Source organism: Pinus tabuliformis, chromosome 9 (assembly GCF_031772625.1).
Source record: "Pinus tabuliformis cultivar Carrire ecotype Pingquan chromosome 9, CPIR1, whole genome shotgun sequence".
In the NCBI taxonomy this organism is placed as follows: Eukaryota; Viridiplantae; Streptophyta; class Pinopsida; order Pinales; family Pinaceae; genus Pinus; species Pinus tabuliformis.
Window position 1 is genome coordinate 405,212,085 of NC_142307.1, and position 14,152 is coordinate 405,226,236.

The following is a 14,152-nucleotide window of genomic DNA, read 5'->3' on the forward strand; positions in this document are numbered from 1 at the left end:
CACAGACCTGAAAGTCTTGTTCATCATATACACCAGGAGAAGTCTGTAGTGCTTTGTATCGGCCGTCATTGAAGGCCCAAGTTCTGAAAACATTATGAAATTTGGTAAGATCACTCAAACAAAGGTCATGAGATAAGATAAAGCATGGTTTCATTGCTCCTCTTCAGTAGTCTTCCTACCCTAAGAGTGTTTGGTCCAGCTTCTTATGCATCATGTATAGGTCCAGCTGTAGTGAATAAAATTTCTTAAGAGCACCAACCTTTTCATGAGTAAATTCCCAGAGCTGAACAAATTGGGCTTCAAACAAACAGGAACATGCTTGCTTCCATACATAAGAAAATATGGATAACAATGATTTTTGAATTGTACAAAAAATGGAGAAGCAATAATTGTTTTATCATTATCCATATTAAGTTTAACCTCTCATTGCTATTATAAGGTTTAATACTGAAATGATTATGCTCTAATATGTCTGATTTTGAGTCTGAGTCAGTAAAGAAAAATGCTCAAATGTAACTATGTGCTCCTTCAACAACCATGATGTCATGGTGACTTGGGAGCTCCACAGGCAATTTGTGAATTTCCAACCATTACATTAACCCACTTGCAACTTCTCTCGGTAATTCTTTCCTCGCATCTCTATTAGATACTTAATAGACATTTTAACGTGGGATAATGTCTAAAACACAGGGAGAACATCAAGGTCTACAATGGAATTTATTGTGAGTATTAAAATGTTTAGATATTTGTTTTCAGATATTCTAATATGATCAACATGGCACCAATATTTACTGGTCCATTTCAAATTGACATTGGAAAAAAAACGTATTACTTTTCAGTACTTGACAAAACTAACCCATAGAATATTTGATGCCAATTAACAATTTTGCCAACTCATTTTTCCTAATAGGAAGAAATTCTTTTAAGTACCGTCCAGGTCATAGGCTCAAATGTAACTATGTGATCCTTCAACAACCATGATTTCATGGTGACTTAGGAGCTCCACAGGCAATTTGTAAATTTCCAACCATTACATTAACCCACTTGCAACTTCTCTCGGTAATTCTTTCCTCGCATCTCTATTAGATACTTAATAGACATTTTAAGGTGGGATAATGTCTAAAACACAAGGAGAACACCAAGGTCTACAATAGAATTTATTGTGAGTATTAAAATGTTTAGATATTTGTTTTCAGATATTCTAATATGATCCCACTGCAGCAGAGCAAGGTACAAATGTTGGAGAATTCCTAAAACAAAAAACACTTGTGCCATTTTGACTTCTTTTGAAGTTGAAAATTCCTCATAGAAAGACGAATTTCTCTATCTCGTAGTTGTTTAAACAATGGGACATAAATAGAAAATGATCTCTAAAACACTAAAGCATGGCACCAATATTTACTGGTCCATTTCAAATTGACATTGGAAAAAAAACGTATTACTTTTCAGTACTTGGCAAAACTAACCCATAGAACTTGATAGAATCCCTACAAACATATGATAAAATATTCGATGCAAATTAACAATTTTGCCAACTCATTTTTCCTAATAGGAAGAAATTCTTTTAAGTAATTACCGTCCAGGTCACAGGCCAAACACGTTTCATTGCAAACTAGATTCTTTCCTGCAATTTTTTAGAGCTGTGAACCTCCTTGAGTGAGTTCCATGCCAATCAGAAAAATACCTGCACAGGTAGTGTAAGGTAACCAGTTTTCCATGACATCTATTGTGCTGTAGCATAAGGTGAGTTATCTTGCACAAAAAGAATTGGAACAAGAACCAAACTACTAGTGTCAACAGTTCTAAGTACACTCACTCCCTTTTCATTATTGTGACTGTTGAACTGGGGAATATATATAGAAGCTCTTGGGACTTTCTTTAGAAAGCTAGACTCTGTCAATGACAGCCAATGTTAGATGCAGACCTTTCCCAATTTGTCTATTTCTCCTATTTTCCCCCCTTTCCCAGTACCACCGCACCCCTGCTTTATTTTATCAGAACCAGAGAGACCAAATAGCATAGCAAGGATGTTCAACTAGAGATGAAGGAAAATTCTAAGTTGATAAAAGCACTGAGAAATGAAGTCGTGTTCCCACACAGGCAAAAACAGTCATCTTTTCTTTTACTATATACTAACGATGAAATGATGGGTGGTGGAAGCTTGCAGGGAATGCCAAAAAATGGTGTTAATAGCTTTCCCAAATTGATCAAGGTAAAAAGAAAAAGTAGAACTACAAACTTAGGAAATTTTTACCATGACAACAACCACCAATTATTTGCAATCTAAAAGAAACAATTTCAAATTCGCACTTAGTTTTTTCCTTTAGGTCTAAAAGGTCCTACTGGATAACATTGATCTTGAACAGAGATGCAAATAGAACCTAGAATAGCCTACAGAACTCAACACAACACTCTGTAAGTCAATTTTATGTGACAACTAACATAACCTTACTCATGAAGAAGAATGTGCAAATAGTCAACATTTTATACAACAAAGGAAAAAACAAAGATGCAAAGTCCAGCTACCTAAAGATAAGTTGCAACAGAATGTGTTGCTAGTTGGTCATCTTTCTTTGCACAACATTCCCCTGGAGGGAGTACTCATGGAAGGAAGCCTACCCCCGACTTCCTACAATGTTGTCCTTCCAGACCAGACCTACTGTGGGGAGATAAAAGTTGGCCTCACATTCACTATTAAGGTAGATTCTATATATGCAGAGGCTCTTTATACCAGAAACGTTTTTTTGAATGGTAATAGGATGGATTCATATTAGCTCTGGATATTGATTTGACATTTCAATTCATGGCTGATCGTCCGTCAACAGCATGTCTCTCAAATCAGCCTCCACGAACAGCAATCTGGGCACAACCAAGGAGCTTAGGGATTTAACACTTGAAACATAATTCGGGTTAAAATTAGGGATTTAGTTTCAATAGTAAACAATACTGCAACCAGATCAGACCCAATTAGAACTGAATAATACAGCTAAACTGAATTATTCACAAATTTTCAAATTTTTTGGCCTGTATTGCAACCAGATCAGATCCAATTAGAACTGAATAATACAACATTGAATTATTCACAAATTTTCAAATTTTTTGGCCTGTCTCAGCCAAAAATGTTAGCTATGCTTTAAAGTTTAACCAAAGCAGGATAACTATACCAGCAAACTTTGTTAAGCAATTACCCTTTTGATAAGCCTTCTCCATGGATACCTTTGACCACCCAGGCTTGTAGGGCACCTACCTTACCCGGGAAGAAACAATTAGGATGAGTAGGTTAATGATAACAGAAACCCTCGTTAAGTGATCACCCTTTCAACTAGTTGATACAAATCTAATCGGGCCAAGCCTTATAGAAAGAGCAACATAACCGTTTATCTTTTGTGCTATTACACATGATCAGTTAATGATGTGGAAGTAAGTCATTGTAAAACATTTGGTTAACTACAACTCCCATTCTGTACAGACTGTGTTTTTGATGGTTGATATAATAATATTTCTCTAGATTGTGTTGGTTGTTGATTTCATACAGGAGTTGTTTATTTCCAGGGATGCAGTCTAGTCTTCCTTTCTTACTTCGTCATTAGGTTATGTGAGTTGCATATTTTATAGTTGGGGACTTTAATTAGTACAGGAAGGATAATGCTGCTCAGATGACAAGAAAATAAGCAAGCAACAAAATATGCTTACCAAGATGACCTGTGTAAAATGGCCACAATACAGATTCCATTTTGTATAAGCAGCTTACTTTGAACATGATTCCTGCATGTTTTTGGTAATAATCAAGATGATAAAGAAATTACAAATGGTAATATTCCAGACATATGAAACAGTGGCAAGGCAACTCTCATTTTGCGTGAGGTTCACCGTTCAGGAAATCCATCATCCCCACTGAAACCAGAAAGCCAAGCCACGAATGCAACCATCACTATCGACCAGGAAGCACAGGAGAATCAAAAGACCTCCTTATTGAATGAATGGTTTGAAGTCTTCATCAACTCTGCCCATAGCCTCTAATATTGAAGAATATGTAATCAAATTATACGAAAATCCTTTAGAAGACATTTCCTTCATTAATTTCACTGCTTCATCAAACATGCCCGCATTGCTAAGTGCACCAAGAACTGTGTTGTAACATAAGGCATCTGGCTGAATCCCCGAATTTTTCATTTCCTCGAACATCTTAAAGGCCTCTGTTGGCCCACCTGCCTTAGACAAACCATTCAAAACTATATTATGGCTACTAATATCAGGTTTACATCCTCGATCTTGCATTTTTTTAAGCCATGAATGAGCTTCATCAACCATGCCTGCTCTTACCAGGCCAGACATTAATGCATTGTAGGAATACACATCAGGAATACATCCCTGACTTGCATTTCTTCAAACAGTTTAATGGCTGCATCAATACGCCCCGCTTTACCAAGGTGTTTAATCATCACTGCATAGAACCTTGAGCTGGAAGGAGTGCTATTTTCTTTCATTTCCTTAAATAATTCCACTACCGCATCATAACGGCGTGCCTTACCAAGTGCATCAATCAAACTACAATAGGCAACAGGGCAAGGCGGAAAGCCCTTCTTGTCCATCTGTTCAAGAAGCATCAATGCCTTTTCCAATCTGTTCGCCTTGCATAAACTAGAAATTAGAATGGAATATGTAAACGAACTTGGAGCAATGCCTTTTCCATTCATTCTCTCAAACCAATGCAACGCCTCCGATGGATTGTTAGATTTGAATAGAACTTGCTAGAATCCCTACAAACATATGATAAAATATTCGATGCCAATTAACAATTTTGCCAACTCATTTTTCCTAATAGGAAGAAATTTTTTTAAGTAATTACCGTCCAGGTCACAGGCCAAACACATTTCATTGCAAACTAGATTCTTTCCTGCAATTTTTTAGAGCTGTGAACCTCCTTGAGTGAGTTCCATGCCAATCAGAAAAACACCTGCACAGGTAGTGTAAGGTAACCAGTTTTCCATGACATCTATTGTGTTGTAGCATAAAGTGAGTTATCTTGCACAAAAAGAATTGGAACAAGAATTAAACTACTAGTGTCAACAGTTCTAAGTACACTCACTCCCTTTTCATTATTGTGACTGTTGAACTGGGGAATATATATAGAAGCTCTTGGGACTTTCTTCAGAAAGCTAGACTCTGTCAATGACAGCCAATGTTAGATGCAGACCTTTCCCAATTTGTCTATTTCTCCTATTTTCCCCCCTTTCCCAGTACCACCACACCCCTGCTTTATTTTATCAGAACCAGAGAGACCAAATAGCATAGCAAGGATGTTCAACTAGAGATGAAGGAAAATTCTAAGTTGATAAAAGCACTGAGAAATGTTCCCACACAGGCAAAAACAGTCATCTTTTCTTTTACTATATACTAACGATGAAATAATGGGTGGTGGAAGCTTGCAGGGAATGCCAAAAAATGGTGTTAATAGCTTTCCCAAATTGATCAAGGTAAAAAGAAAAAGTAGAACTACAAACTTAGGAAATTTTTACCATGACAACAACCACCAATTATTTGCAATCTAAAAGAAACAATTTCAAATTCGATCTTGAACAGAGATGCAAATAGAACCTAGAATAGCCTACAGAACTCAACACAACACTCTGTAAGTCAATTTTATGTGACAACTAACATAACCTTACTCATGAAGAAGAATGTGCAAATAGTCAACATTTTATACAACAAAGGAAAAAACAAAGATGCAAACTCCAGCTACCTAAAGATAAGTTGCAACAGAATGTGTTGCTAGTTGGTCATCTTTCTTTGCACAAATTATAAGTATGAAGGATTCAATTACACAATTCATCCATTGCAAATTCAGTAATTAAGTTCTAACAATAGCCAATCCCCTAGCATAATTACTATGACAACAACCACCAATTATTTGCAATCTAAAAGAAACAATTTCAAATTCCCACTTAGTTTTTTCCTTTAAGTCTAAAAGGTCCTACTGGATAACATTGATCTTGAACAGAGATGCAAATAAAACCTAGAATAGCCTACAGAACTCAACACAACACTCTGTAAATCAATTTTATGTGACAACTAACATAACCTTACTCATGAAGAAGAATGTGCAAATAGTCAACATTTTATACAACAAAGGAAAAAACAAAGATGCAAAGTCCAGCTACCTAAAGATAAGCTGCAACAAAATGTGTTGCTAGTTGGTCATCTTTCATTGCACAAATTATAAGTATGAAGTATTCAATTACACAATTCATCCATTGCAAATTCAGTAATTAAGTTCTAACAATAGCCAATCCCCTAGCATAATGCCGATCATAATCCTGCAATCAAAAAGCATTTGGAATTTGCACTGGCTCAAAATCCAGTTCCAAGCAAACCTTTCAAGAACCAGATTGTGACACGATTTCTGAGCACCATCGGATATGAATACTCTTATTCAGAGCTCACTGAAAATGTCAACAACTTCTAGCCAGTTAGCCTTTTCAGTCTTCAAAACTGTGGCCTGGAGAAACTGACTTAGAAACTCCTCGATACTTCCTACTGTGTCGACTATGGTATTTTCTGTGGGAACTATTGCCTCTGTCAACATTCTCCACTGGTGAACCTTCTGATGAACCGGAGGCAGACATTGGCCCGTATTTAACCTGGAAGGTTTTTTCAGCACAAATTATCACTGAAAAAGATGGTTATTCTGAGGGAAAAAATAAAAATAAAGCAAATAAAAATTAGGGTTAAGAGAGACGAATGAATTTCTGCACGCAATGATGCAGTTGCATGTTAGGGTCTTGAGGTTGTATTCATAGAGGCTAGGTGTTATTGTCCTAAGGTTGTATTCATAGAGGCTAGGCCGAAAACCCTAAATATTGTAGGATTTTTTCCCGTTTCATAAGGTTGAAGATTGTATTGTATTTATAGAAGTTAGGTTCATCAAAAAACAGAGAAGCCAAAACATGCACGAGATTCAGAAAGACAAGCAATGCCAGCACATTCAGACACCCAAAAAAACAAAAAATCGGTGGAGGGATTCAACGATTGACATATTGCAAAGGCCTATGCATAGACCTGAAAGTCTTGTTCATCATATACACCAGGAGAAGTTTGTAGTGCTTTGTATTGGCCATCGTTGAAGGCCCAAGTTTTGGAAACATTAAGCCCATGAGCTGCAGCGTGTTCAAAATCAGAGGTAACCATATGTGTAGCCGTTCCAAGGGAACAAGTGTGTAGATCTTTCGCTGCCTTGGAAAACGCAAGTGCAAAATTCGTCCCTCTAACCTGAATAACAAAAAAAGAGATAAATTATTACTTTGCATTAAAAAAAATGATAAAATAAATAAAAGAGATGTGTTACCAGTTTGCTTGCAAAAATTTGGAAAGACCCTGTTGAAACAGAGGAGATTACCCTGGAAAGCAAACCCATCTAAACCCTGGTCAGCGGTATCTGGATGCCAATGTTCCAGGAGAAAGTGAGTGCGTCGAAAGTAACAGAGATGGCGAGGTTTGTTGAGTCGCATTCCTGAAATAAAACAGAGAAGAAGAGCAGCCAAATCCCCTTTCCCACAACAGCAGCTGCTTTAAGCCTGCCTGTCCTCCACCACGCCCGCGACATTCGATTTTAAGCGTTCGATGCAGAGAGAGTGAAAGAAAATACAGATGATCCATGGAAGTAGGGCCGAGCTGGGGCAAGGGTGAGGTGTCCACTACGAGAAGCCCCTGGAAGTAAAGCCGAGCCAGGGCGAGGTTCCTTAATACCTTACCGTACCGGAATACCAATCGAATCAATCGTATGGCTAAAATTATTCTAATGGTCTAACATGTAAATCAAAGGCTTAAAAATGTACACTTAATCTAAAAAGGAAGTTGATTTTAGAGGGAAACGCTTTATGGCGTAATTAAAAACTCATGCGCAAAAAAATGAAACACATGTAAGGTTACAAGACACTATCCCAAAAACGTGAACAAAACTCATAAAATCCATAAACTCCTCGCAATAATGGATAATATTTGTATTTCAGGGACCAATACACGCCATGGTGACATGGCAACAGGAAAGGGAAGTGGAAAAGTCACCCCTAAGGGCCTTTAAAAGCGTGCTTTCACCCTGCTCCGCCATCACCCGAGGCTTTGTTTGAAGGGAAAATCAGCTCATAGTTTTCAATTTTGTAGCAGTAACATGAATCTTGATAACATTCCGAAGTATAGAAAGTGGCAGTTGATAGAAGATGATGTGGAAGGAGATATTTATAAGGGCATAATGCTAGAAACTCGGGAGGAGGTGACTCTCAAGGTCGCTTACACTGATTTTGATGAAGGAATTCCTCCCACTTATATCAGAGAGATATCAATTTTACGGATGCTGTCCGACAGCGCCTGCAACATAGTCAAGTATAACTATTTTATTGTTATTAGCAGAATTCGCTCACTAATTTATTCAGGGCGGGGAATGTTAATTTCAGTTTGCTCGTTTTGTCGATATCTATGTCTGCAGGTTGCGAGATGTGGAACGCTGTAAGCGTCGAAATGGCAATTTTCGCCTTCATATGGTATTTGACGATATGAAGTCGGATCTTTATTTATTTATCAACAGATATAGGGTGCTGTCGCTCACAATACCGGCCCTGGTTATCAAGGTGCGGCGAGGTGATTTTGTCGATTTCTACATGGAGATTTAAAGCTTTAACTGAACCTGGGGATTGTATGTTAAAATTGTGGTTTTGAGGGTTAACGGTGTGATATTTTACAGAAAATTATGTACGAGCTGGTGAAAGGCGTTGCTTCTATGCACGGCCATGGCGTCATGCACAGGTTATCTCGTCTTTTTAAAATCTTTATTGAAGCTGTCACTATGAATTTGTCTGTACCCGTTAAAGCTTTACAGTGGATTTGTCTAACCACTTCCTTATATTGAACTTTAAAATTAATTATTAACGCAAATTAATTAAGCTCTTTTAAACTTTAAAATTAGTTATCAACGCAAATTCGACTCGGTTCTTCTCGGCTCTTTAAAACTTAAAAACTCTAAATATATTGTAAAGGTAAAATTGTCTCGTCTCTTTATCATATTTACGGAAGTTCTTACAGAGAATTTGTCCTGCTCTTTAAAAACCTTATATTGTTATAACGGTTAATTTGTGTTAGTTCTCTAAAATCTTAAATTTATTATTACATCGAATTTGCCTCGGCTCCTTAAAATCTTAAATTTAATTTTATACTGAATTTGTCTTTGCTCTTTGAAAATTTAAATTTTAAGAAGGTAAGTTTGTCCGGGCTGTTTAAAGTCTCTACTGAGGTTGTTACAGTGAATCTTTCCCGCTTCTTTAAAATCTTATTATTACAATGATGTTCTCTCGTCTCTTTAAAACTGCTAGGACGTCAATTTTGTCTCGCTCCTTTACTAAAATTATCGTTTTGGTGAATTTGTCCGGCTCTTAAAACCCTTACATTATTACAGGTAAATTTACTAGTGTATCTTGTTTCAGGTCTTTAAAACCTACATTTATTTTTATAGTGAAGCTATCTGAACTCATTTTTTTTTTGTTGCGTTGAATTTGAATTTATCTGGCATTATCCTGTTGGCTCTTCAAAAGGACCATCTTAACCCAAATCTGGATTCGGAAAGGGTCATTCTTAACTAGAACTCGAATATAGATTCCGGTCATCGGAGAACCGGCCGCAAAGTCTACGGTTGAGTTTGCGGCTGGCCCTTTCGATTCTTCAATGTAGTTACAGTCAAGAAGTTATTATAATTGCAGTGAATTAGCTTGTGATTATTATGATTGTGAATTTGTCTGACATTATTATCATGACACTTACAATGAATTTGTCTGCCGTTTTGCAGAAGCCTGAATCCCAAGGCTATATGGATAGAAACGGCGGACGAGGAATTTGTGTCACTGAAGATCGCAAGGTTTTGTCTTGGAAGAGCTACCGATTTATCTAGCAAGGATTATACGAACGGGGTAAAGAGCAGATTGAATAACAATGTTTTTTAGTACGAAAAAAGCTTGATTTATATTATATTAGAAAATAGATATACATGTGCCATAATTCATTGAATATAGAAAATAGATTGAATAACAATGCTTATTGCCGTTAAAATAATAAAATTCCTGGTATTTATTCATGAATATCATTTAATGACAAATCGAGCATTCTTGCAGTTAGGGGTGCGTTGGTACAAATCTCCCGAACTGCTCTTGGGTCAGGAAACCTACTCTCTTTCTGTCGACATGTGGAATGTCGGCTGCATTTTTGGTACATTTCTCTGGCCATTACTAGGTTTTTCTCAGTTATCTTTGTCTTTTATGTAGTTTTTATTTTTTTTGAAACTCAGCCAACCTTTTACGTGGAAGATTTTACTTTATATCACTTTTCCTTTGGACGAATGAAGCCAACGGAGTTTCCAAAAATCTCATTTTCCTTTCCGGAACGGCTTGGATTCTGTCTTTTTTGAATCCAAATTACCTGATTCATGCTGCCACATGGAAGCAAGCAACTCTTTCTTTATTTAACTTGTCTTTGTCATACTGTTTTTATTTCAACTTGTCTGTTTCATGCTTCTTCTTGAAACCCGGCATCCTTATCTCGATTTCCCATTCCCTAACCGACATGGGCGCCCATGTTCGTCCGATTGCCGAATATTCGGGGAATCGGCCATCGAGATAAGCTCAGGGCATGAAACCATGACATGGCATTGAAGCAAGAAAATCATCACGTATGTGCCCCTTGCAATAACACTTCCAGGCTGCCATTACTTCCTTGGGAGGGTGTGACTATCTATCCCCTCGGATTATGTTTTTTGGTCCCTCTGCTTTTTAGCTCTGGCGTTCAGCATCATTTAAAATCTCGCATCCAATTTCAACACAACCTCACTCTAGTATAAAACATTATACTTATGCAAGTCCCTAGAGCATGTCAAATGGCTCCAACGGATGTCTAACCCATATAAAAGAATGGCCCTTTTTAAGATACAGTTTGACTAGCTAACCTTTTTATAATTTTATTTTTCAATATATTTATTAGATATATTTACCTTTTATTTTGTATTGAATTAGCTGAATTGTATAGAAGGAAGGCTCCCTTTGTGGGATGTAATGATTTCGAGATTCTTAAGGAGATCTTCAGGTAAGCTTCAAGTCCTCTTCTAACCGTTTCTTCGTCATGTTTGTGGAGTCACGCATATTTTGGGAAGCTTTTATGTTGTAAAGATTGTTAATACAGAGTGAAAGGGAGGGGACACTGGTGATTGCTGAAATTTGAATGTCTACCAATGTTTTTAAATGGTCTCCAAGAGTTAAAAGCATTTTTATTGTTTATTTTTAAAGCTTACTCGGAACTCCAAATGAAGAAGTTTGGCCGGGAGTTTCACAACTCAGTTATTGGCATCCTTTTCCTCAATGGGAGGCCTGTGATCTCAGAACCCAAGTCCCGGATTTAGATGATGATGCTTTCGATTTGTTATCGGTAACTCATCTCGTTGATTGAAAGCTTTTGTGAGCTTAATCTTGTCAAATAATTATTAATTTTAATTCATTTTTATAAATGTGTAGGAGCTTTTTGTAAACAGATGTGTGTTTTGTTATTACTGCAGAAACTGCTGGTATGTGACCCTTCGAAGAGAATCTCTGCCAAGCGTGCTCTGTTGCATCCTTATTTCTCTGAGTTGAGTAAAGCATAGCTACACAGTATTTTGAGAATGTGTCCCTCTCCAACATTTAAAATTTTCATAGGGAAGTTTGTGAACGGGTAGATGCAAAATGTAGTTTTAGTGGGTTTCCACTGTTCAAGGTTTGATGGTTCGAGTGGACCGTCTTTTGTCGGTTAAAGTTGCTTTAATTCATGTGATACATTTGTTAATTTATTATTACAAGTTTGTTATTATAAGTTTGAAGGGATTTTTTTTATATTGCGTTGTGAATTCCATTAGTTTTAAAATGTAAAATATAAAAGGTTTGGTAAGGTTTGGTTATATTTTTGTAAAAATATTAAAATTTTTAATGATTATATATAATATTCATATTGTTTTGGTTGATTTTAAAGCAAAATAAGGTTTGGTTATTTTATTTTATTAATCCCCCAATTGTAATCATATCAGTTTCTTTGACTTCTTATATGACAACTTTAAGGAGGAGAATTCTAGATCCTCCTAGAAGAAGAAACTCATATGCATTAAGTATCACAAGGAGGGCCATGCATTAAATATTTGCCTCCATTCTCTTTAAAAAATGAAAATCTTGCGAGGAAAACAATTTGTAATAAAGATGTTTTTTGAAAAAAAAAGGGATTTCTTCATAATGTATATTTGAATGTGTCATTTACATATTGGCATTCCTCCTTTATGTAGGAACATTTTTTATTCTAGAGGTGTGAGGCATATGGCTAAACACAGACTCCTTTGCGTAGATTTGACCCTACTACATCAATGTTAAGTTTGAATAGAGGGAGAATAAAGGCATCAAAAGGCATTACAGTCTCTATGGGATTAGAAATTCAATCCATGGCCTCCCTTGACGTTGAGGGAGTAATGTGGAATTGGCAGAGTGATGACCCTTATGGACAAAGAATCCAAATCAAGTTTCATATTGGGATGGAGTTTCTTATTAGTGTCAAGATGTACTAATAGGACTGCGGGAGAGAATCTCTTCCACTAAAGACAACATATGCTCACCATACAGATCAACTTCCAAAGGAGAATGCACCACCCAAGGATTAGATGATTGATAGGATCCACTACTGAAGGAAGAGATCATGTGCATGGGAGCCCCAAAAGTAGAAGGAATGTCGGGTGGGAGTATAGGAAAGACACAAATGAGTGATGAGATTTTAAATAGACCCACATCGACATTTTCATAGGTTGGAGGGTTCTAGCATTGTAGTGTCTGTAGTGGTGTACTTGGTCATTGTTATAGAGTAATTGAGTTGATCAATTGCGATGATCTTGCCTTCACGGGGAATGTGAAGACTACAGAAGACCAATAACATGACAACAACTATAGCATAGAACTAACTACAACCAAGGAGAAAATCATAATCCAATTGGGTGTTAACAACTTCTATATTGATAGTAACAGTCTTTTCCTCGAGCTCGATGGAAAATGCTAGAAGAACACCTTGAGGCACGAAGGTATGCCCATCGAAGGATTGAAGCATGGTACTTGACTTAATGAGTGTTAGAGAATTGAGGGCTTTCCAGCATGACGATTCAATGTTACAAGTGGAAAATCCCTTATCCACAAGAGTGCAGTGTACATCTCACATAAACATGTGCATCGACATTTGAAAAGTGACCTAATGGGATAATCTGAAATGATGGGCATCGACGTCAATTGTTAACAAATTCTACTCTGAGGGGTCAACCCCTCTAATAGAAGTCAAGAAGGATCTACATTGCATAGCAAATCCCTGAAACATCCTCAAGGAAAACATGACATAGGGAACATGGGGTAAGTCTTCGACAATATTGTAGAGAACACCCTTAGGTGGGCGAAACATTAGCTCCAAAGGCTTAGCTAGCATGAAAGGTCCATTGATCATAGTGGAGATGACCAGATCCTCAACAACAAAAGTTGACCCATGAGTGCGATAAGATTTGGCTCTTGTAGACAAGTTAACTTGTTCGCCGATAAATTTGTGTCCTCCCATTCCCTTGTGATTTGAATGGAAAGTGGTATCCACCCATGGTATTTACCAATGGTATCGAATGTTGTAACTCAATAAGGAACTGGGAATATTATCAGTAACATGCCTCGCCTTACAAAAGGACAAATTAGTCCACAACAATGTAGCATTTAATAAAAAATTATCTTCCTTTCTTATGTTATTAGGCATTCACTATGTAGATTCTATTTAATATTTGGGTAGATGTGTAAGTTTTCTCTCCTCTTTCTCTCAACATTCATGGTTCATGGATATTAGCCTCCAAGATATGGATAAGTGTTATTAGCCTCCATGACAATTAAGGTTTTATAAGGGTTTCTAGGGTGGATCCATGATTCATTCTCTCTAAGTCTTGAATATCTCTAGCAATCGTCTTAGAGGTTGAGACAACCCATAGATCTAAATGAATAGTAAATTTCATATAGATTTCGATGTTGCTTTCCAATTAAAGAATGACGTGTCACTGGAAGCCCAACTGGTTATGGGCATGGTCAACCAGTTT

The 14,152-nt window shown here is 36.9% G+C and overlaps 1 protein-coding gene across 1 annotated transcript; it reads left to right on the plus strand.

Annotated features, from left to right (window-relative positions):
• The first annotated feature begins 8,122 nt into the window (after positions 1-8,122).
• Positions 8,123-11,871, plus strand: LOC149148865 (cyclin-dependent kinase B1-1-like). Its single transcript, XM_089441415.1, has 8 exons — positions 8,123-8,379; positions 8,483-8,624; positions 8,738-8,799; positions 9,833-9,953; positions 10,155-10,248; positions 11,049-11,118; positions 11,319-11,457; positions 11,585-11,871. The coding sequence occupies exons 1-8, from the start codon at positions 8,168-8,170 to the stop codon at positions 11,669-11,671; spliced, it is 927 nt and encodes a 308-aa protein (XP_089297541.1). The 5' UTR covers positions 8,123-8,167; the 3' UTR covers positions 11,672-11,871.
• Positions 11,872-14,152: the final 2,281 nt, after the last annotated feature.